The sequence below is a fragment of the Rattus rattus genome, chromosome 7 (assembly GCF_011064425.1).
Source record: "Rattus rattus isolate New Zealand chromosome 7, Rrattus_CSIRO_v1, whole genome shotgun sequence".
Taxonomy (NCBI): Eukaryota; Metazoa; Chordata; class Mammalia; order Rodentia; family Muridae; genus Rattus; species Rattus rattus.
In genome coordinates, this window is record NC_046160.1 from 54,284,725 (window position 1) to 54,309,724 (window position 25,000).

At 39.3% G+C, this 25,000-nt stretch overlaps 1 protein-coding gene across 2 annotated transcripts in view; it reads left to right on the forward strand.

Moving 5' to 3' along the window:
• Immp2l (inner mitochondrial membrane peptidase subunit 2) overlaps positions 1–25,000 on the forward strand; it is a 911,968-nt gene that overhangs the window by 79,112 nt on the left and 807,856 nt on the right. For both annotated transcript variants that reach the window (XM_032907674.1, XM_032907673.1), the window contains exon 3: positions 1,260–1,363. In XM_032907674.1, the coding sequence (XP_032763565.1) occupies positions 1,260–1,363 (104 nt within the window). The remainder of the gene's footprint in view (positions 1–1,259; positions 1,364–25,000) is intronic.

Here is a 25,000-nt window from a genome sequence, read left to right on the forward strand (position 1 = left end):
CCAATGTAATAGAGATGGAAAATAAATAAATAAATAAATGTAAAGAGGGAGAGCTTTCTTTCTGAATGTGGCCTGTGGTTGGTCAACCATACTGCTTTGTATGGATAAATATGTACCTCATTTTTCTGAGGTTGAATCTGTCATGGAACGTGGACCTCACTTCTCTGGCTGTGGTGGCTGAGCTCTGCCTGCCTCCGTTACCTCCCAAGAGCTGGGGTTACAGCAGGTGTAGCTGTGCCCTTCATGTGGATGTCAGGGCTCTGAATTCAGGTTCCTTGGCATATACAGCAAGCACTTACCCACGAACCATCTCCATAGCCCTTGATTCCAGGAACCTTAAAGTGTTTGCCACTGTTGTGTCAGGGCATGTCTGCCTGGCCCTTACTCCTTTTCCTTGCCCATGTCTCCTCTTGCTGTCTCTACCAGTTTGCAGTGAAACAAACAGCCTCAGCTATTCGGAGTCCTTTCTGTCATCGCAGAAATGGCTGCTTCTCACATTTCCATTTTTAGTAGTCATGAAATGCTCTCCTCCTCATAGTTCTCATCCCCCCTTCCCATTCTATCTTGACTTGTTATTCATTAACTATTTGTTGTCCCATCCAAATAGCAGCTGTGTTGGTTTCATGGTTCACGGCTGAAATTTTTGTGGCTCAGTGAACACAGTGCTTCGCAATTGTCACTTCATTCATCCTCAGGCACAGCCAGTGTTGCCTGAGACCAGGACCTGGACATGCTCTTGGAACAAGAAGGGCAGGAATCTACATGTTAGTGCTTTGCCCATCCCTATTCCTCCTGCTCCGGGTGGTTCTTCATATGGATGTTTTGCTGGCTGACATTAGATTATTTCCTCTCTTTCCATATGGAATGACGGTTGGGAGTAGGTCTCACCAGAATTTTATCCTGGGACAATTCAGTCCCTCTTTGCATAGTTTTTATTCTTCATAAAGTTTTATGTACCTCTTTACTAGAATTTAGTAAAGACTTCATTTCAAGCATACATATTTTTCTTACAAATAAGTATTGGTAACATTATTATTATTATTATTATTATTATTATTGTTGTTGTTGTTGTTGTTGTTATTTTCTATTTCATTGCGGAAGAATCCTCATTAGCCTGTCTGAAAATTCATTTGTTCTTACTTTAGAACTGTACAATAGTAGGATTTTTTTAATGGAATTTTTCTTAAGCTCTGAAGTACCCTGCATCATAAAGACTGAAAAATACTACAAGTGATAAACGTATCTTTTCTATTTTGTAGCCTTCTTTGAATCCTGGGGGAAGCCAGTCCTCAGATGTGGTACTTCTGAACCACTGGAAAGTGAGGAATTTTGAAGTACAGCGTGGTGACATTGTGTCACTGGTGTAAGTAATTCAGAAACTTACTATATTTGTTTTTGTGTTTTTCTGGACTTTGGTGATGATTTACTGCTGATACTATTTGTCCAATTATGATATCAGCGAGTGCATCTTAAATATAATCAGTATTGATATACAGCAATTGTTAAGGTTCATACAGTATAAGTACCTCATCAGCGAGAGCCAAGGAATGCTACAGGGATCACAACACCCAACAGATCTCATGTAAGAGGCAGGGAGTGGTAGGACGGCTCTGGGTGGAGATGAGAGAGAGAAGGGGGTTGGGGGGCAGAGAAATAGAGAGACAGAGAGACAGAGAGACAGAGACAGAGAAAGACAGACAGAATGGAGAGCAAGACATCTATCTATCTATCTATCTATCTATCTATCTATCTATCTATCTATCTATCGAGATAGAGAGACAGACAGTGGGAGAGCAAGAGTGAGTGAGAGAGAGACAGGGACAGACAGAGACAGAGAGACAGAGAACCGTCTGATGGCAGAGACCTTTGGAGGGTATGCAGGTTACATTTAGTGGTAACTGGTAATGAAATGCCTGCTGGGGATGAATCACTGTGGTCAGGCTGAGGGAGCACCTGATTTCTAACAGAAATGCCAGAAAAAAATTTTATTTAATGCATATCGGTTGAATGACATAATTGCTAAATTTTGTTTAATGAAATAGTGATTAGAAATTATTATATTGTTGATCCAAGATAGATGCTTTTGATATCATTTTGTAATATTTTACACATTTGCACCTTGGTAAGCAATCTTCTTTGTTGTTTATGAATTTTGGAATGAAAACATTCTTAGGAGATGATAGTCATGATATAAAATCCACAACGACAGTTGTGGATTTTGTGAATTTCCCTGTATAAAAGGTTTGGAAAACTAGTATTATGGGCTTTTGTTTGGCATCAAAAGATGGCGCTGTTTCTCTGTAAAATATAAGGCTGGGTGGGGCTAGAAGTTGTATCCCAAGTGTTGGTTGTAGAAAATGAACGTGAAGGTATGCTCAGCTGATACAGTGATGGAGCGTACACTCCTGCACATGCTTGACTGGTGGTTTAGCTTAGAGATTTTCGTTTGTTTTTAAAAATAAATCCACACAGAGAAGACTGTGGCAGAACTTGCCTAATTTCTCTAGGCCGCAGCTGTTTATAACACTGTTCTAGTCTGATACTGTTATGGCAATCAGTGCCCAGGGCAGCAACTGATATGGTAGAGAAATTCTTGCTTATTTTTGTGACCATAAAACCTACTATTGAGAATCTTTCTAATTCCCAGTTATTCTTTACTCATGAGCAGGAACGCCATTTTTCTTGCTGGATGGTAATTTTAATACAGAGAAATTCAGGATCAACTTGCTTGTCCTTACCTGTGGATGAGCTTGCCTCTGGACATAGATATTCTGTAAGTGTGTCTCCTTCGAGACTGCTCTTACCAGAGTTCATTTGAAAACCCGTTACCTACATCTGGTTAATAGCTAATGAAATAAATACATTTGAGTGGAGTTTTGATGGCAGACAGCCAGGGATGGGGATTAAATGCTTCTGAGGTTTTGAGAATTTTCTTTAGCGTTGATCCACTCTTTGGAGTGTCGTTCAGTGCACTGTTTCTGCTACCTCCTGATAAGCCTCTCCACATGGGATAAACTTATCATGTGCACACTGTTCTATTGCCTTCGGTTTGACAAGTTTACATCCTCACTTAGTTGTTGATGAAGAGGATACCCACCCAAGTGAAAGAAGTCATGTTACAAGTGGACAAGTACGCAGTTTCTCCCCACTAGGGAAACATGCTGACAAGATAGCAGGGGAATATGAATAGGTAATTCAAATGAAAAAACTGTGAGATGGCTCCTTGAAATTCAGGGTTGTCAGTCCATAAACATATCCTGACATATCATGATTTATTTCTAAAGGAAAACGCAGCTCTTTTAGGTAAATGTTATAGTGATTGATATTTATTACATAAATTAAATGAACATTTGTATTCAAATTGGGATTGTGAAATTCCTGAAGCTGCAGGTGAAGGGACGTTTGAATGAGTAAGTTATGTATTATATCTTCGTCATGTAGAGATGGCGTACTCTTTAGTGTGCTTTGTCGCTAAGCAGGCCTCATTTATGTAGAAGAATGCTTAGTGTTAGTATTATATTATTGAACAAAAACACCTATTAAGTGATGCCGTTGGCTGTGTTTGAGAAAGAATCTGATTTGACAGTCGATTCTTTAGCTTGAGGTTGTACGATAAAAGCTCTTTTGTATTATGGTATTTTCTGTCTAGTTTTATGAGCAAAGTGCTTTCTAGGCATTTGTCCTTATATTTTCATACAATTTATAGACTGCCTCCTTTAAAAAGACTGATGTTGGTGTGATAAACTTTCACCGATATATTTAATCTATGCCATGCAACATTGCTTCCTTACCAGAAACACCACTATGGTTTTTTTTTTTTCTAACAAGGTGATGCTTTTCATGGCTACATCAGAACACGCTCTCTTTTCAAAACACGTACAATGAATATGGAAACGAGTATTTACTTGTTTGTTCTAAAAAGAATATAAAATATACCTTGTCATTTTGCTTACAAATTATTGTTAACAAGGCTCATCAATATACAAATGATCTCTGGAGGCAAGATAGTATATTTTATTTTAAAAACTCCCGACACAATCACTCAGGTATTCACAATGTGTGGAATATAGCAGTGTACGTATATTACATTTGCATTTCTGGAGATTTGTTTTGTCTGTATGGATATGTGTACACATGCTCATTTGTATGTGCATGTGATTATGTGTATGCCCATGTATGTAGAGGCCAGAGATCAACATTGGATATCTACAATATATATATAGTCTGTCTCTGTATGTATGTATGTCGGCATGTATGTATGTATATATGTAAGTATATATCTGTAATATATCTCTATAGTATAACTGAAAAGACACAAAATATCTAATAAATACAATACTGTGGATACTGGTTTATATTTAAATCCAAAAAGATGAAGGTGGGCTGTAGGCTGTTCATAGATGATTAAGAGAAGAACTGAAGTTCTCAAGGGCACAGTGTGGAAGCCGTTTACCATTAGAAGTCGAAAGCAGAAAAGGGTGTAAGTTCTGTACAAAATGCACCAATTTTAATTGTGTGTGTGTGTGTGTGTGTGTGTGTGTGTGTGTGTGTGAAGAAAGAACAAGGGTAACCCTTGTAATAACTGCTTCTTGGAGAAAGGTTGACTGTATGACCTTGACTCCTCCTGAACTTGCTTGTACTTGGTCTTCTGCTGCTGTAATAATGAATAATAATGAAGATACCATTCATGATTAGGGAGAAACATCACATGTAAATAAATGTACTTTCTGCAGCAGAATGAATTACTTTCTCTGTTTACCATGTCTAAGAGCAAATTCACATCAGAGTAGAACAGACTGACTTCTACTGCATGAGGTTTGGTTGAGAGTGTGTTGACCAATGCTGTTTCCTGGGAAGCAGGTTTAAGGAGAGAGCAGCTATGCCCTGGAGGATGTCTCCTTACAGTTTTTTTTTTTTTAAAAAAATCTTCTCCTGTCTTTTCCTTTTTGAATAGTTATCCTAGTGGAGTTATTGTTTAAGCATATTATTCAGTTATGTTAATTCAAAAGGAATATTTACCGAGTCACATGAAAGGCTATGCACAGTATCATTTGCTGTCATCTAGTCCTTAGTATTACTGAATGTATGTAGGTGGCACTGTACTCTCTTAATGGATTTGCAGTCTAATAGTAGTGCTTAAGGTGGATTTTCTATACCTTGGAATTGACTTTTTATTAACCTGTGTGATGGCCTTACTGCAATGGGCTTAACAAAAGAATCACGGTTTCTCAGAAAGAAACGAGCTATATCACCTAGCAAGTCCAATGGGATAGAGATGCTTTGTAATAAATCTTGAATAATCACATTTATTTTTAAATGTTTTATTCTGAAATAACACTAAACCCAAGGAAAGCTTGTAACGTAGTATAGAGAATTCCCTTCTCCCTCCTCCACTGCACATAAAATCTTACATAATCAAGGTAATAATACAGTTATTAAAACTAGGGAACCAACATTGATATAATACTTTTAACTATCTACCTTAGTCATTTGCCACTTTTTTTTTAAACTTTTTTTTTTTTTTTTTTTTTTTTTTATTAACTTGAATATTTCTTATATACATTTGAGTGTTATTCCTTTCCCGGTTTCCGGCAAACATCCCCCTCCCCCCCCTTCCTTACGGGTGTTCCCCTCCCAACCCTCCCCCCATTGCCGCCCTCCCCCCAACAGTCTAGTTCACTGGGGGTTCAGTCTTAGCAGGACCCAGGGCTTCCCCTTCCACTGGTGCTCTTACTAGGATATTCATTGCTACCTATGAGGTCAGAGTCCAGGGTCAGTCCATGTATAGTCTTTAGGTAGTGGCTTAGTCCCTGGAAGCTCTGGTTGCTTGGCATTGTTGTTCATATGGAGTCTTGAGCCCCTTCAAGCTCTTCCAGTTCTTTCTCTGATTCCTTCAACGGGGGTCCTTCTCAGTTCAGTGGTTTGCTGCTGACATTCGCCTCTGTATTTGCTGTATTCTGGCTGTGTCTCTCAGGAGCGATCTACACTTCTGCACTTCTTTGCTTCATCCATCTTATCTAATTGGGTGGCTGTATATATATGGGCCACATGTGGGGCAGGCTCTGAATGGGTGTCCCTTCAGTCTCTGTTTTAATCTTTGCCTCTCTCTTCCCTGCCAAGGGTATTCTTGTTCCCCTTTTAAAGAAGGAGTGAAGCATTCACATTTTGATCATCGGTCTTGAGTTTCATTTGTTCTAGGCATCTAGGGTAATTGAAGCATTTGGGCTAATAGCCACTTATCAATGAGTGCATACCATGTATGTCTTTCTGTGATTGGGTTAGCTCACCAGGATGATATTTTCCAGTTCCAACCATTTGCCTACTTAATTTCATAAAGTCGTTGTTTTTTGATAGCTGAGTAATATTCCATTGTGTAGATGTACCACATTTTCTGTATCCATTCCTCTGTTGAAGGGCATCTGGGTTCTTTCCAGCTTCTGGCTATTATAAATAAGGCTGTGATGAACATAGTGGAGCACGTGACTTTTTTATATGTTGGGGCATCTTTTGGGTATATGCCCAAGAGAGGTATAGCTGGATCCTCAGGCAGTTCAATGTCCAATTTTCTGAGGAACCTCCAGACTGATTTCCAGAATGGTTGTACCAGTCTGCAACCCCACCAACAATGGAGGAGTGTTCCTCTTTCTCCGCATCCTCACCAGCATTTGCTGTCACCTGAGTTTTTGATCTTAGCCATTCTCACTGGTGTGAGGTGAAATCTCAGGGTTGTTTTGATTTGCATTTCCCTTATGGCTAAAGATGTTGAACATTTCTTTAGGTGTTTCTCAGCCATTCAGCATTCCTCAGCTGTGAATTCTTTGTTTAGCTCTGAACCCCATTTTTTAATAGGGTTATTTGTCTCCCTGCGGTCTAACTTTTTGGGTTCTTTGTATATTTTGGATATAAGGCCTCTATCTGTTGTAGGATTGGTAAAGATCTTTTCCCAATCTGTTGGTTGCCGTTTTGTCCTAACCACAGTGTCCTTTGCCTTACAGAAGCTTTGCAGTTTTATGAGATCCCATTTGTCGATTCTTGATCTTAGAGCATAAGCCATTGGTGTTTTGTTCAGGAAATTTTTTCCAGTGCCCATGTGTTCCAGATGTTTCCCTAGTTTTTCTTCTATTAGTTTGAGTGTGTCTGGTTTGATGTGGAGGTCCTTGATCCACTTGGACTTAAGCTTTGTACAGGATGATAAGCATGGATCGATCTGCATTCTTCTACATGTTGACCTCCAGTTGAACCAGCACCATTTGCTGAAAATGCTATCTTTTTTCCATTGGATGGATTTGGCTCCTTTGTCAAAAATCAAGTGACCATAGGTGTGTGGGTTCATTTCTGGGTCTTCAATTCTGTTCCATTGGTTTATCTGTCTGTCTCTGTACCAATACCATGCAGTTTTTATCACTAGCCACTTTTTAAACTAATCATCTTTTTAGATTTCTTGGGCCAAAGCATCTTTTAATTCATTTTATTTTTCATTTCTCTCTGGTCTTTTCTAGCCTGCGAATATTCCATAGTAATACCTTTGAAGGATACTAGACTGGTTATTTTTCAGAATGTTGTTCAACCACTATAATTTTTTTAAGGCCATTCTGCTTTGAAATGGGGATAGGAGTTGCTGAGGAAGCCACAGCAGTGTTGACAGTTAAACTAAGTGGAGACTCAGGCAGAGAAGACAGTGTGGCTGGAAGGAGGAGGTTAGGATTAGGGGAGCTGATTAGAGGCTCGGGGCATTTATTTATTTATTTATTTATTTATTTATTTATTTATTTATTTATTTATTTATTTCACAAGCTTGGAGAGTGACTAAAAGAATCCATGGCTTCTAGAATAAACCAAATCTATAGCTGCTAGGAAACAAGGTGTGGGAGCAATACCGGCCAGGGAAAAGGCTGAAGAGAATAGCAGGAATGTACAGGAAGGAAGAAGGGCTGAATTTCAGCTGCTGTTGTAAAGTCCTGATGAGGAAAGTCGGTGTGAGGGACTTCTCAATGTGCTAGCATCTGTCTCCTCATTACTCTACATAGTATGCGGAGTGTTCTGACTTTCCTTTCCTTCTCCTACCACTATCTAGAGGTATTTGATTTTAGCATCATGGCTTTCTGAGCAAGCACATGTCAAAGGAACTGCAAAGTGAGATTTTGACTTTCGGTTTACACGATGCTGACCTGTACTGTCTGATTACTCAGTCCATGTGGCATGGAGAATTGAGTGGGCCTACTGCCATTTGTGTAAATAATAATAATTGGAAACTTCTAGCCAAATCAATACATTTTCCAGCTCATCCCACTTGTTCATTTTTTCTTGTCAATGTAGAAATTTTAAAATTGCCTATGATATTTATTCTATTTCTATTTGGACAAAGTCAGGTTTAAACCTTTGCCATTACAAGCTACCGTTACCGTGGGGCGTGTCTCAGGTGATGTCCTTTGCTACATTCTGAGGTGGAAGCCAGGAGGGGCAATGCTGTGTTGCAAAGGCTGGCTCTACGATAAGTAAGTCCCGGACACTGGGAGTGTGGGCCCCAGGTCGAGCCGTACAGTTTTAGTGTTGGCTGGTTTTCATTTTCAGTCACTGAAATAAGCATTCTGTATTCGTTGTGCTAAGTTATATTTGTTTTGTTTCTCAGTGGTCTGCTGAGATACCTGAAGGAGCAGTTTAAGGGAGGAAGGATGTAATTCGGCTCAAGATTTGTGAGGATTCATCATGGCAGGGAAAGCCTGGCAAGTAGAACTTGGGGGTGAGGCAGCATGAGATAGCTGATAGCTGACGTGGGTGGATCAGGAAGCAGAGAACAGACTAGAAGAAAGGCTTGTCTATCCCCTTCAGGATCGGTCCCTTAGTGACACACTTCTCCTCTAGGTGCTGCTTTCTGAAGTTTCTCCAAACAGCTCCATCAGCCAAGGACCAGGTGTTCAAGGCCGAGATATTTCACATTGAAATTATAACAGTATTATATCCAATTTATAGATCAGGCCACTGAGGTCTACAAAGTATAAACCATTTGCTTAAGGACAGAGTCAGTGAGCAGCAGGACAAAGGTTAGAAGCGCATGCCACCAAAGCCATCCATGTCAGCATCGTATTTAAGCATCGCGATGCCTCTGTGCCGGGGTGGCCACGGTGTAGCTGAACAGCTTTACAGTTCTTAACAAAGAAGTCACACAAGCTCTGGGATGCGCACCTCTCTCTTTATTCCCATCTCTAAAACGAAATTCCTATATGAAGAATCCTTAAATGGAGCCTTTTTATTAATAGCCCTGGGACATTTTTTATGAGCATAGAGTGTGGAAATAACTTAGCAGCTGGCTTATGACGTATTAAACACTGTCACTTCTGACAGATGGCCAAGGTAGTGACAACATCGTCTGCAGTAAATATGAGCAGATTTACAGAGATTTGAACTGAAGAAGCAAATGAAATAGAAGAGAGCCTTTGGGGGAGAAAAAAAGTGAATAGAAGGTTTTCATGTTCTTGTGTCTTAAGTTTTTGTATATCTTTCAAGGGCCCGGGACCTACCAAGGGAAATTAATTGAAGCTTGCTAAAAAGGAAAGTTATGCTTTTTAAACTGATGCCCACTGACTAATGACCTATAATTGTAGTAAAAGCTAGTTACTGGTTGAACTGGGAAAATATAATTGCATTTATTTATATACCCTACCTATTGGGGATCATTCAGAATTAATTTTTGTGTAAGCCAAATATTTTTTTCTGATTTTGTATGTAATTTTGTCCACCATGAAACACTACAGCTCACAGAGCAATACTATTAGTAGGGTAAAGGGTCCAAGTTTCTTTCTCTCTCTCTCTCTTCTTTAAATTGTTAATTGACAGTAAATTGCTGTGAAGTGGAATCCCCTGCATCTCACTTGACTTAAAAAAAATTAGTTCTTGGCACTTTACATTACTCATAGTGATTTATGTTTATTACTAAATATATTTGCAAGTGATAATTTCTTTTTGGAAAAACAAAATGACTTGTAGTGTTGTTGCTGTTATTGGTATAGATTTAACTGATTTAACAAACAACTGCTCACGTGCGTACATAATCGCTGTCTGTAAAGTAAGCCTTAATGGCAATTTGTTTCCTTGAGTAGGATAAACTGCCTACACAATGCTTATACATTTAATTAATTATGCAATAAAACCTTTTTTAGCTCAGAGACAAATTAGCACTTCAAAATGTTTCAGTGATCATATATTTCAATTTTGAATTATTGTGGCTTTATGGTAATGTATCTATGGGAGCTATCTGTAGCCACTGTTCATCCCATTTCCTAAACACTGAATCTTATGAGAGAGAAATAAAAGTTGTCACAAAAGAAACTTGCATCGGCAGGCAGCCTTTTGTGAGGTACTGCGTACGTACTTAATAACTGTTTTTGTTTACATGGCAGAGTAGTACAATTTGCAAGGACACTGTTACTTGATTGAAAAAGGAAAACAAAGACCATGTGCAGGACAGCATTAAAGAGGGGCCCCCAAGTGTACAGTGTACACTGTATGTCCCATGGAAATGGTGTTGGGGAATAGCATATTGTAAAAAGGTGTGTGTGTGTGTGTGTATGTGTGTGTGTGTGTGTGTGTGTGTGTGTATGTGTTAGGGTATATGTTTCTATGTTTCAATGTTTCCTGATGTATGTTAGGGTGTATGTTATACTGAATATCAAAATAGCTCAAAAGATAACCATGCCACGTATCACTGAAACAGACAAACAAGCAAAATGGCAGATATTTTACCTCACAGAAGGCAGGAAAGAAATTTAGGGATCTTGGAAGTATTAAAATTGAAAAGTCTTTCAAACAGATATCGATTATATTAGAAATAACTTTCCAAGTAAAAGAGAGGCCCTCAGCACAGGCCAAGTTGTCCTGAAGGACTTTATTTGCAGAACAAGTCAAAATGTGATGAATTTCACGATGCGAACCTCAGGGCATCAAGATGTGAGAATTCAGTGGAAGGAAGTCTTCCCAGTTCACACTGCCTACACACTCATGCATATAGGGCCATCTATGAGAGTGTGGCCTCTTAGGGGCCACACCGTCAGAACTTTACAGTTTTTTCCTGTCTTGTAGTTACTACTATTTTTATGGTCCACTTGAGATGCATTTCCCACCAGCAAACATACTGTCTACCTGTTCTTACAAGAGTGGCGCCTCAGTACATAATTCTGTTTCATGGTTTACACCTTGCAAATGTGGAGGGAATCTAAATACTAAACTTACACATAGATATATGTGATCCAAGGCCAGTAGGTACCCTCCCATTTCACTTTTTCTTTTAGGAAAAGGCACCGTCCTATGCTTGCTGAGTGCAAGGGACAGTTGCTAAAAAAATGTGCTTGTGGCTGATAAGGCAGAGGGAGGGTTTAGAGCAAGAGACGCCAACGTTTATTGGAGCTCGGGAGCTCAGGAGAAAATATCTCTTTCCAAAGGGAAGAGCTATACCTTTAAGAAATGTTTATTTGCATTAACGAGAAGCTTCAGTGACCCGTATCATGGACTGTTCTCTTTTGCATAATGTAGTGACAGATCTACTCACATTAGAGGCTGCATTAATATTTACAGACGGCACAGCTGCAGGTTTCACTCTATTAAAACACATATGGATGTTGAAGTCACTGATGGAGGCGCTGGCTCGGTTTGGTTTGGCTATCGATATGCTAATTATATTTGTGCTCTCTGTACTTTCAGAGGTCAGAAGACGAGGCAAAGATCTGTGTACTTGGCACGCTGAAAAGTCACAGCCATTCGATAGGAAACAATCCAGCGCGACTAGTGTGTCTCACATACATTTCCTCACACAGCTAAACAGGAATCATTAAAACATTCCAGGCTTATTAAACATTCGTTGTTCTCTGAGAGGGTCTTCAAAGAGCAATCAGGACATGAAGAAGTGACAGGGAAGCTTTGGTCGCAGTGGCAGCATGCTAACTGAGTCAAGGAAGGCAAGCATTGTTATTCCCAGAATGGATCCAAATTTGGCAAAAAGATTTGCAATAAATCAAGGAGAGAAATCAGTTAATAAAGAAAGGCCAATTATCAGCAAAGGAGGAGGGTATACTTAATGCTTTTAGATGGAAGGTTAAACTGCTTGGGTGAATGTCAGTTTAACAAACAAGAGTTAAAAAAAAAAAGAAAAGAGAAAAGCAATATGGCTAATTGGGAAATAATAAGATCATACTGGGGAGAAATCAGAACTCGCCTTAGGTGTTAGCAGAATATTGGCTAATGAACTCACCTTCCCGAAATTCTCTGAATATTCACTTTTGATCTAAAATGGAGAAGGCTATGTCTCTTGTTTGTGAGGGATCTCATTCTCCGACATATTTTACCATATTACAGCTTTAACTGGCAACAAATACTGACATAGAGAAAAGGATTTCTCATGCCTAGGATTTCCCTGAGTTACCGATCAGTTCTTACATTTGAGTTCGTTTTCCTCTCCTGGTTGGGTAAAGGCTCACTGCTGAGGACGGTCAGATCGAGTCCTCAGGAGAGATTCAGCACAGGAGATCAGAGTTCATCAAAGTGTATCTCAGTTCGGGCTAATTAAAAACACTTTGCTTAAAAAAAAAGTATGGTCAAAAGAAAGATTTCTTTTGTCCTTATGGTTATTTAAATAACCCACATGTAAATTGTTATTCTAATACTAAAATTTTTGGCCATTTTTTTGCAATTTGAACCTTATGATCCTATGCACTTTGAATTATGGGAAGGTTTTGGAAATTGTTTCCAGAATCAATATGAAATATTATTCTATATGACCACTGACCTATTGATGAGTTAGAAAGAAAAGTACCACAATAATTAAATTCAGAGATGGCTCCAGAATTAAAGATGGCATCAATTAGAATTCTGGCTTAGCTTATAATGCTATGTTAAGGAAAAGGTCATCTAATATATAAAGAAATATTCCCTCTAATTATAACTTTCTTCTGTCACTAATATTCTTATAATTAGCTTCACTTGTCTTTTGTTAGACATTATATCAAACGTAGTCCAACGTTGTACATTAACACTCTAGCAGTCTGAAAGCTTTTTTCATAATATTAGCAGCTTTGCTACAGGCGGACTCAAATGGCTAATACCTCAGGGTGTGGGTGGTGGTCGTCACTGTGTAGTTAGAAAGACTTGACCAGGTACAAAGAGACCAGGTTCAGTCGGTCACTAAGGCATTATATACTAATCAGCTTGTCAGTTAACATCTGCCGGTCAGCTTTCTTTTTTGGGTACTCGGACTTGAACTATACCCCCAGCCACAATTTTATTGTCAGGGAAATAAAGGGATTGTAGCTGCTAATTTCCACAGTATCCTTCAACTCGAAAATCTCTTTTCTCTACATTGATTATTTTCAATTGTCATAGATACAAGTTAAACTTATTTTATGCTCCATTTCAGCTTATATATTACATTATATATAATGTATTATAATAGTTTATTATATTTAAAAAATATTGAGAGTTCTTCTAGCAAATATTTTCCATGTGCCTGTTTTGTGCAGTGTTGGTCACTTGTCAATACAACAGTAAAGAACGTGGACTAAGTCTGTCCCTTCATGGAACTTACTATTCTCTTGGGTACAGTGTGCTGAAGAAGATAAAGTTTCAAATGGACATGTTTTGAAACTTGTCAGGAACGTGGCCGGTGGGTCTGTGAAAGGGGAAGTTTGAAGTTCACTAGGTTGGCAACTGTGTCAAGCATACTGCAGCATCCCACGGCTGTGTAGAGCACCATTTCCCAATTCCACAGTCAGTTGGACCACAGCTATCTTGAAATCAATTCTGAAGGTTGTATGATGCAGATTAATGTGCAATCACTACAAATGATCTCCCCCCGGACCCCAATGCTAGTCCAGCCGTCTACCTTGGAACTACATTCTAGCTTCCCGTCTGTTTAGTAGCATAAAGTACCTAATGTCAGGTATCACAATAGAGTGCCTGCCAGGCATTGTCTCTAATCAGGTGAGTTATGTGGCCAAAGCAGAGTAGAGCCTGACACATGAACCCAGGACGACCAGAAAACTATTGACGTGATACTGAAATAAGTGAGTTCCTGGAAATAGGGGAGCCGAATGAAGAGCAGGTTGAATTGTAACTGGATTTTAAAGAAAGGTCCATACTTTACCAGAGAAGAAACAAGACAGTATAGAAGTTGACACGTGTCAGAAATTTGTGTCAAGAGTGAATAGTCATGTAGACAAAGTGGTGCGTAGTTCTGTAGGTCTCAGGCAGGGATCTAAGCTATGTGTCCTGTCAGCACGCCATTGTCTAAAACTCACACCAGCTTGTGCCAGAGGAATGCAAGGGGTCAGCTTTTCACCTGTAGTGAAAATGAAATACTGTGGTTGGATCTAGCAACTTTATCTCTTTGGGATGCTGAGTTAATAATAACCGTTTCTACCAAATTATAGGCTTCATGCCATGTTAAAGGCATAGCAAACACCATGTTGGTATATATTTTCTAGAACACTGGTATTGAATCTACGATTCATGTCTGTGCATTTAATCAGCACTGTCAACTTTTCTTAGCATGAAGCAGGTTGACGTGAATACCACCGTGACTCTCACCAGCTACCATAGCGGGGGCAGTAGTTACCTTTACCCCCCTCATGCTACATTATTCTGTACTGAGAGGAAGGACACTGCACGGGGAGTGCTGATAGACTGCTCTCTCGTAAGCTGTAACGGACAAATTACAGGCATGTAAAATGGAAACCAACCTCCAAGCTCCAAGCCAACTCTCTTACACATATATCGAAACTCAGCTTTAAAACATACCAGGCTCTGTGTTTTGGGGATGTAACAGCAGGTAGGGGGAGGCTGCCATAATAGGAGTCCAGAGTGCAATAACTTTGGATTAGGTAAACGCATTGCCTCATAGAATGTGAAGGACCACAGAGAGCAAGGCAGAGGAAAATATATACATCCAATCCTGTGAAAAGCAGCCACCCTGCACACATCTGATTCTGTTCGCTAGGCTCGCCCGGTAGCCTCTGATGCATGTGAAGATATGGGCGAGATAGAGTTGAGGAGTGCAATGCAGCATTACTGTTTTTGTTACCAATATTGCCATTTTGGAGTACCAGTCATGGTTTTATCCATTAGAGAAATGCCGAGTATAGATGCACAGAAAAGAACATACATGATCAGAAAACCTTCATTCATTATATTAGTGCTATACTTGAGAATGGTAGCTCTAGAAAAGAAATAACTCTCACCATTATCTTATTAATTCACCTCACAAACTTCACTTTGTACAAGCTAAAAGAATGTGTGTTGTTCAGTTTAATTTGGGGAGTTAGCAAAAAGAGAATTTCCTTTCTCACGTATCATTAATGGATTAACTTGTTTTTGAGACAGTGTCTTTCCATATAACCCGGGTTGACTTTGAACTGAAATCCTGGAGACTGTTGTCCCAGCCTTCTGAGCTGGGAGTCAAGACATGTACTATCATTCTTGGGTGGCTTGCTTGCCTATTTATTTATTTATTTATTTATTGATTGATTCATTCATTCATTCATTTGTGTTTGCTATAGATAGTTATTTTAAAAGGAAAGAATAATTAGATTTTTAGTACGTTACAGTATTGAAGACTTTGTAGGTAAATAGGAATTTCTGTTGGTGATAGTGGGTGATCCTGAATATGTGGCTGATGTACATCATAATATTTCAGCGAGACTTTTAAAGCTTTGTTAAATAAGGTAGAACTTGAAATCTTGCCAGAATTTGAAATGCAGCCTATTATATATTATAGCTTTCTTTCACCTTTGTAATTTTTATCTTTTTATGAATATTAAACTAATGAGCATCATTACATCTTAGTTGTCACAGTCAAATGGCAGATGGTGACAGAAGGTAAGTGAATTATTTGAATTTTTCCAGATAAACTATTCACAATTTTTCTGTGCAATGGTTTAATGTATGGACTAATTAAAAATAAGCATTGTTGTATTCATACACGTAGGAGATGAATACAGGGGTTTCATTGGACCATTCTTCTGGGTTTCTGAAATCATACAAAAGAGCAGGTTTCCTTAGACACTTGGGTACAGGTGTCTTATGTACTTTCCATAGACCCTCGGGGACACACGTGTCGTGTACTTTGGTTATTGTCATCAGTACCACTCTCTTCATATTATTTTTTGTTATTTCAAGCTGTTAATTCAAAAGTCAAATTCATGTAACCTCCAGATGGGAATTATAATTTAATATTTTTGTTTTTTTGATAATTTCACATAATGTGCCTTCATATTTACTCCACTCACCTACTGGCTTCTTCCAGGCCCACCATTAACCCCTCCATCCCTTTATCATTCCTGCTTTTTTAAAAAACTAATTCACAAACTCCAATTTGTGCTGACCACAAATATACTGTTGGTGTAGCCCAGTGGTTCTCAACTTTCCTAATACTACAACCCTTTAGTACAGTTCCTCATGTTGAGGGAACGCTCCAACCATAAAATCATTTTGGTTGCCACTTTATAGTTGTAATTTAGCTACTGTTATGAATTGTAATTTAAATATTTATGTGTTCCAATGATCTAAGGTTACTCATGAAACAGTCCTTTGACCTCAAAGGGGTGGTGGCCCACAGGTTGAGAACCACTGCCGTAGAGCCATCCAGTGATGTGTACTTGACCTATTAGGGGCCTCACCAATAAAGAAAATGGTCTTTTTGGCTCCCAGAAGCCCTCAGCAGTCAATAGCCCCTAAGCCAGGAGTTCATGTGCCCCTCCCATCTCCATACTGAATTGTCTGGCTTGACCCTGTATACATTTTATGCAGACAAACACATTGTAGTCACATGTCCAGAAAATACTGCTTTGCTTCAACATCTCAAACCTCTGACTGCTACAGTCTTTCAGCTCTCTCTTCCATGATGTTCCCTGAGCCTTGGGAAGGAGGTGTGACAAAGATATCTTAGTTTTGGATGAGCATGCCCCAGAATTACTCTGTGTAACTTTGACAGAGAAACTTTGTGAAGAGGTCTGGGAGCTGCAGTAATCTAGGTACATAGAGACATGAGTTATGAGGGACGTTTGATACTGTGAGCAGTTAGCAGAATGATAGGAGGTTTTTGACCCCTAGGGCCTATGAGCTTTGCACCATGGGTTCTGGGCCATATATGTATAGTATCAGTAATGTATGTTTTTTTTTTTAAATTGGTGATCAGACCTTAAATCTAATGAGAAAGGGATTTGTTATCCACTATAACGCTGGTGGATATAAAACTCCCTTCATTTGTTAAAGTTGGCAATGTTCATAACTGGGTAAGACAGTTGACATTTTTCGTCCAGTATTCTACATAGCACCTTTCAGTAGAAAGGTTCCAAGACTCCCTTTTCAAAAGTAAATGCTCGTGTGGATAATTTTTATCTTTAAAATTATTGTAGATTTGGATCAGGTTGAAATATATTCAGAGCACACACACAGTGAAAATTAAAAACGAACTGTGAACTCCTATAACCTTAAAACAGTCAGCATTTAGTTACAGATTGGTGGACCAAAGAACTATGTTAACTGAGGTAATTTTAAGGTGTTTGGGGTTATGCTTTTTGCGAGTAATTTTATTAATTGTGGCATAGACCCAGCTGTTATGTGAGTTGAACTAATACTGTTTTTTAAAATTGAAACATACTTTTTAAACTGATTTCCCTGGAGGTAGAATCACAAGTGGAAAACTCATAGCCTCGGTTCAAGTTTGTTTCTAACTACCTAGGTGACTTGAGTGAGCTACTTGATCAGGTAGGACATTAGTTTATTAAATGGCAAAATCATTAAATTGCCCTGGTGACCTTTCTATAATGTGATATATTGGGCTTTGATGAATGCTTCTGAATACTTTTTTTCCTACAGCCTAGTATTCATTTCCTGTTGTGTAGTCAGTCATCTATATAGTTGTGAACTCTCTAGTACTAGAGAATTTACACGAATAAAGTAAAAGCAAAAGAAAACCTTACTTTAGGTAATTTATTTAACACAGCATACTCAAGGTCATTTATACTAACAGCTTATTTTAGAAAGCGTCCATACTATTTCATGTTTTTATTTGAAATGCTAACTAAGTCCTGTATCTGCAGCAGGGACCCTGGAGGGCTCTGTCCCTCAAAGAAGCTCTGGGTTACTGAACCGTGTCTGTGGCTAAAGTTCTGGCATCATGGTATCCATGAAGCGCGAGAGAGAACTTTAGTTTTTCTCTTTCTCCTATCTAGGAATGTAGCGATTTGAGTTCTGTATAATCTGTCCTAATTTAAAATTGAATTTATGTTTACTTCTAACATCTGGCAATAGTGCCCTATGAATTCCTTTCAGTTCCTGGTGTTGTTTACCTCCTCTGCCTGTGAAATCTGAGTTGTTCTGTCTTTAATAGTCTCTACCATTTCTTGGAATAATTCCACAATTCCCAGATCCCCTCATTGATAAGTCTATTGGCTATAATATGACACCGAAGGGCTCTTTTAGCAGAAATTGCTGTTGGGAACATTTTCTCTTTCATATTTCTTTGTCTCTGTTATGTCTGGCCTTTCTTCCTCTGCTCTCTTAGAGCTCTGTCTGCTTTCTTCACCTCCTTCTTGCCCTTCGCTTTGCCTTTGCCCACAACTCTTGACCTTCTTACCTTCTTGACGTTTCCCCCAGGCTCCTGTGCTGCTTGCGTTTCCTGGTCGTGTGCTTGATAAACCTATGTTTATCCAGCTCAGCCTAGCTCTGACATACTGGAGTTGTGCCCTCTGGTCATTATCAATGCTTAACACAGTATGCTTAATCAGAAATGCAAGTTAGAGACTTTATCTTTAAATCCTTAGGCTTTGCATCCTAGTAGATAGTCTTTGTGGGCTTTCATCTACAATATGTCTATTGACTATTCTACTTCTCACCTTTGTGGTGTTGTAGTTTATGTATCACACTGATCTCTCTTTAATTCATTTGCCTCATTCCTGATGTTCCTGCTTGGAACTTCTGTTGACTTCTGCCATCTTCTTGTACTTTAGAGAAGTCCTAGTTCAGTGTCTTACTTTTAATGCTAAACACCCCTTTCAATATTTCACTCTTCGGTAAAAACCCATGAGACCTAAAAACATATTTGCAGTGGTGCAATTTTAGGTTCCTTGTCGAACTCTGAAGGGACTCAGATATCAACTGTAGTTACTATGACCTGCAGCGTTCCCTCTACCTAGTAATAAATCAGAGTATTTATGTAACCCCTGTAACTAGGTTAGCAAGCATATATCTTGTTTCCTGCAAAACATTCCTTGTGTGGATGCTTTAGTCTCTGGGAAGCAAGAGTTGATAACCTCCGACCAACAATGGTGGGACCCATTGTTTACAGATATGCTTTCTTTACGTGGAAGCTAACCCAGAGGACTATCTTGGTTAGGCTGTACCTTCCTCATAGTAGCTCTCGTTGAGGTGAGAAAGCATTACTCTGTTGCTGGTTCCTTAATATTTTACCTTCATCTCTCTTAGTTTCTCTGGACCCATATCTTAGTTCAACTGGATAGGATGTCTGTTTTTAATTTTTTTGTTTAGTTTACAAAGAAATGGAGCTTACTATGGCATTTTCATCCATATATATCATTGTACTTTGTTTCAATTTTCCCCCAAACAAGCCCTCATTCTCTCCTCCCCTATGCTTGTTGCTCTCATTTTCTTTTTTCATGACTCACCTGCACCATTAGCCTTTCTTGTTTCCATTTCTGCCCTTTAGGTGGCTTTGTCCTGTTGGGGATTGGTTCTAATGCTCTGATTTAATCAGGAATCTGCGTGTCCAAACGCTGAAGATCCTTGTCTCCACTGGTTTTGATTGATCAATAACGATGTTAGCGGCCAATGACTGGGCAAAGGGAGATGGGGAGGGACCCTTAGATTTGCACAGGGTAGGATGTGGGAGAGAGGAGGAGAGGCAGAAAATCACCATGCTGCAGTGGGAGAATCATCAGCAGGAGAGAGAACTAAAGAACCATGTAAGAATTTAGGTAAATGGCCACTGGCTACTCCGCTGGTTGCGTTGGGGTAGCAGACCGAGGATTAGAACTGCCCGGCCATGGTTGGCTGGAATAGCGTGACCCACTTGGAGCCAAAGCAAAGTAGTAAAACTCATTGCTTCATCTTCCTTTTCATCATTCCCTCCTTTCATCAGGTATGGGTACTTGCGACACACAGACACACAGACACACACTCTCTCTCTCTCTCTCTGTCTCTTCTGTCTCTCTCTCTCTCTCTCTCTCTCTCTCTCTCTCTCACACACACACACACACACAGAACCATGTTTTATTATACTATTGTACTTATATATTAAGATTTAAATTCTACACATAAGATAAAGCATGCAATGTTGTCTTTCTGAATCTGGATAGTTCTCCTCTGACTCTCTCTCATGTAGTCCCCACTGGCCTTAAGCCGAGTATCTGTGCAGGCGAGATAGGCATGTCCTTGGCCTCCTGGTTTTCCTGCCTCTACTTTCAGGGAGATGTTGGTCATGTAGCACCACTGTACCTGATGCAAGTCTGCATATTCTTCACAGTGATTCCCTTTCCGTCATATCACAGTGATTCCCTTTCCGTCATATCACAGTGATTCCCTTTCCGTCATATCACAGTGATTCCCTTTCCGTCATATCACGTGCTTTAACTGGGAACGGACTGCCATTGCTCCCACTGCATACCGTCAAGGAGGAGGAGAACTATTATTTGGAGTATGTTACTTCTTGAAAAGCGGTATGAACTTTGCCAAGGATATGATCTTTGCTTCTACTTCCTGTTTGTTTCCAATGTAACTGTTTAATTCGAATGAGCACTACTGGTCATAGTAGCAGTAGGTGAATTGTCAATGAAAATATTTCCACTTAAGTGAAGAATGTTTGCCTTCATCTCAGAAAGAAAACAAGGTAAAGCCTGACCATCATATTTAGTAGATTTACTTTTTCTGATTCCAATTTGAACTCTCTTATTTTCTGTCTTCATCAAACATTATCGAACATTTATTGTGCTTAAATATGAGCAATAACTCAGTAAACCATGAAAAAGAAAGTTAAAAAAAATCACCCTACAGCTGCAGCAAAATATCTCTTTTAAAGTGAACGTCATCTGTTCTAAAGCTTCATGTGTTTCTGAGACATGTATACAATGAAATTTTAGAATGCAAAGTTTTGAGGGCGTAGCGTGTATCTAGGATTGTTGCAACCACTTTCCATATGTGATCTAAGTTAATCTTCCCAATAACCCTGTGATGTAAGTACTAGCGTACAGGAGGGAAATTCAAGTATCTAGAGATTTGCCACAGTAATTCTGAAAGCCAGAGAGGCGTTGAGACAAGGTGCTCCTCCTCTGTACTCTTTGTCTCCACTATTTATTCTGCCTGTCAGTCTATTTGGTTTCATGGCATTCTAAAATCTTCTACTGCTTTTGTTGTTTTGTGACAGAGTTTCACTATGTAGTGGAGGCTGAGTTTGAACTTGTCACCTTCCCCACTCCATTTGGCCACTTTGTTTAGCTCGAGCCTTCTGTTGCAGTTCTCCTCCTCCATTTAAAAAATTTGTGTGCTTGTTTTGTGGGAGTGTGTGTGTGTGTGTGTGTGTGTGTGTGTGGGTGTGTGTGTGTGTGTGGGGGAGAGAGAGAGAGAGAGAGAGAGAGAGAGAGAGAGAGAGAGGGAGAGAGAGAGAGAGAGAGAGAGAGAGAGAGAGAGAGAGAGAGAGAGAGAGAGAGAGAGAGAGAGATGGGGAGACAGAAATGGAGAAAATTTGTGTCACAGCATACATGTAGAGGTCTGAGGAGAGTTTATGGGAGCCATGTCACTCTTTCTACCATGGGTGTTCTTGGGCTGGAATTCATGTCATCAGAGTTGGTAGCAAGTACCCTTACTTGGTGAGCTGTTGTGCTGGGCCTACAAGCTTCTGTTCTTTACACAGAGATACCAGTCTATTTCCAAGTTCTTCACTCTGTGAGAACAGCATTTGTGATTCATCAGTTAATATTTGGTTATAGAAGTATATACATTAAGTAAATACAACTGTATCTGGTTCTCCCTTCAGCTCTTTGTCCTTTGCTATGAACCTTCTAAAATTGAGGAGAGGGGAGTAACTTTCTTAGGTTTATGGAGTATAAGAAGGCAGCACTGGGAGTGTGACCAGACCGTCCCACTCTACTTACTGTCTTCTTGGGGCTTTTCTAAGTGGCTCTGCAAAGGTACAGGAGCATTAGACATCCCTGGGATGGGGAGGACAGTGCCTTGACCATCAGTCATTGTCAGCCTCAGTTTGAAGTATCAGGCCTAAGAATAAATGGCTTAAAGTAGCAATCAGCAAATCAAATAACATGGATTTTATTTTGAGATTTATCTTTGCATATATAATTATGCATTTGGATGTTTATTTTAAGAATATATCATGTAAAGTACATGTATTTTAAAGCCATACAGAACTGTAAGGATGCCTTTAAAAGCCATGTTTGTCAATTTCAGATCCCAGTTTGTGGTGTGTACACTTGGTAGCCTCGGCTGCTTTCTGACTCCTCTCTCCCTCGCTCCCCTTCTTCTCTCCCCTTTGCCATGTATGTATGTGGTCTACATGGGCTGTGTGTGCTTTGTGTGCATGTGGTTCGTGTGGGCTGTGCAATCTTGCCCCCTGGCTCTGAAGTTTATCATACTCATGGGATTAAGGACAGGGACAGACAATATCAAAGAAAGGGGTTGAAAGGGTTTTTTTTTTTTTCACTGCAAACTTGCACATGATCAGAATTATATTTTTTCTTAGTTAACTTTTCTTGTTTTGCCACTTAAAGAGAGGAAGAAATATCATTTTTAAATCTCCCACAGTTATTTTATTTTTAATAGAGATATAACAGTAATTTTAAAAAGCCCCGTTTTTCCTAGTTTTAAAATTTTTACTTGATTGGCCTTAAACTTGCTTCATGTTTCTTTATTAAGTTTTAAAAATTATATTTTGTGTGTTTTATGTGTGGTACATGGGTGGTCAGAAGACAGGTTTTGAGAGTTAATTCTCTCCTCCCACCAATGGTTAGCCCTGGGTATCGAACTCAAATCTTAAGGCTTGGCCTCAAGCTCCTTCACTTACTGAGCTCTTGTTTCACATTTCTGCTGTGGCTTGTTCCACTTTCTTTAGTTCTTGGACATAGCATTAAAGTTCTTTTTTGTGGGTATGGGTTATCTTGGAGCTCACTCTGTAGAACAGGCTGGACTCAAACTCAAGAGATCCACTTGCCTCTACCTCCTGAGTATTGAGCACCACCACTGCCCAACAGCGTAAAATTCCTAAACTCTGCTCATTTAGCTATTTAAGAAAATCCTTTTAAAGGATTCAAGCAATGATATTTAAATTTCCTTAATACACTTAATTTGTGTACCTGGGCTTTTATAAGTTACTATGCTGGGTTTGTTTGTGAATTCGATGGGAGTTCCATTTTCTAACGAAGGTTCTGCCTATGATCTTATACTTACTCGGTCCTCATACTTTGTGACATTTTACCACACCAACCTGATTTCAGAAATACAGCACATTGCAGCTCTCCTGGTTTAACTTATGGGCCTGAAGAGAAGAAATAAAAATCGTAAAGCTACTCTGTGGCTCATCTGTAGGTAACTGAAATCTCACAACTGCCACCTTAGAGTTTTCTAAATTAAAGGTATCTCTCGGGGTTGGGGATTTAGCTCAGTGGTAGAGCACTTGCCTAGCAAGCGCAAGGCCCTGGGTTCGGTCCCCAGCTCCGGAAAAAAAAAAAAGGTATCTCTCATTTGCAGTTAGCTTGAACCCAGAGTAGAGTACCCCAATACTGGCCTTAAGTCTTTTCCTGGATTCTTAGGAGGGGCAATGCCTTTTGTGTATGATTCTGTGTGTTTTCTTTAAAAAAAAAATCTTTTGTTCAAATAAACCTTTAATCTTTTTGTTTTTGGAATTAAATTATAATAGTATCATTTTCCCTTCCTTTTTTCCCTTCCTCTATCCCTTTCATGCTCTCAAATTAATGGCCATGTATATATTTATATCTCAATCATATATACTTAAATATATGCCAATTTTATATATTTCTATTTTTCTTCATAAATATAAAAACATAATTCATATAATGCTGCTCGTATACATGAAGACATATGACTTTAGGGCTGACCACTTGGCATTGGATACCCAGTTGAAAGAGTTCTCTATAGAAATGGCTTTCTTTAGTCGCCTATATAGTTCTTTATATTTATTAATCCTTATAACCACAGTAAGTGGTAGCTCTTACTGCTCATCAAAGAGACTTGTCTTTGCAACAGATAGAGACAGTTATAGAAGACCACAAGCAATCAAACTATAGAGAACAAGAGATTGTGGGATGCCCAGTCCCAACAGATAGCATCTAAAACAGCCACTGACCTAAGGCTCAAGGAGCATCGCTGAAGAAGAGGCTCAGATATGAACCATCGGACCAGGAAGCCCGTGTGAGACCGTGCTGCCTAGAAATGACAGGAAGCTCTGCCTACGAAGCCTCAGAAAGCAAATGTCCAAGCAAGAACTGAATACATCTGTGCTTCTTTTACAAGGTATCCTGTGATTTTTCAAATTGTTTGAAAAGGACACATTTTAAAGAAAAGTGACATTTCAGTGTAAGAAATTGATGAGATAAATAATAGCATTAGAAATGTCTGTCGCTCATTCTGGCTGCTTTTACAGGGAAAGGGACATGATATAAGAATTTAGATGTTTACTTAGCCACTTGCTCATGTGTCATTAGTCAAAGCAGCAGCATGTTACTGTTAATGGAGACTTGTGTCAAGCTATAACAAGCTGTGTAAAGGAATATTTCATAGCTTCAATGGGTTGATTGAGTCATTTAGTTGATGAAGGAAGCACTTAGTACTTTTATTGTTGGCTCACCAGCATCTGGAACAGGCATGAAACAATAGCTTGTGACCATGAGCCAGTGTTGTGACAATCTGTTTCGGAAATTACCTCGTCAGTTTCAATCAGGACCCTTAGCAGTACATACCTTTGATCCATAATTCT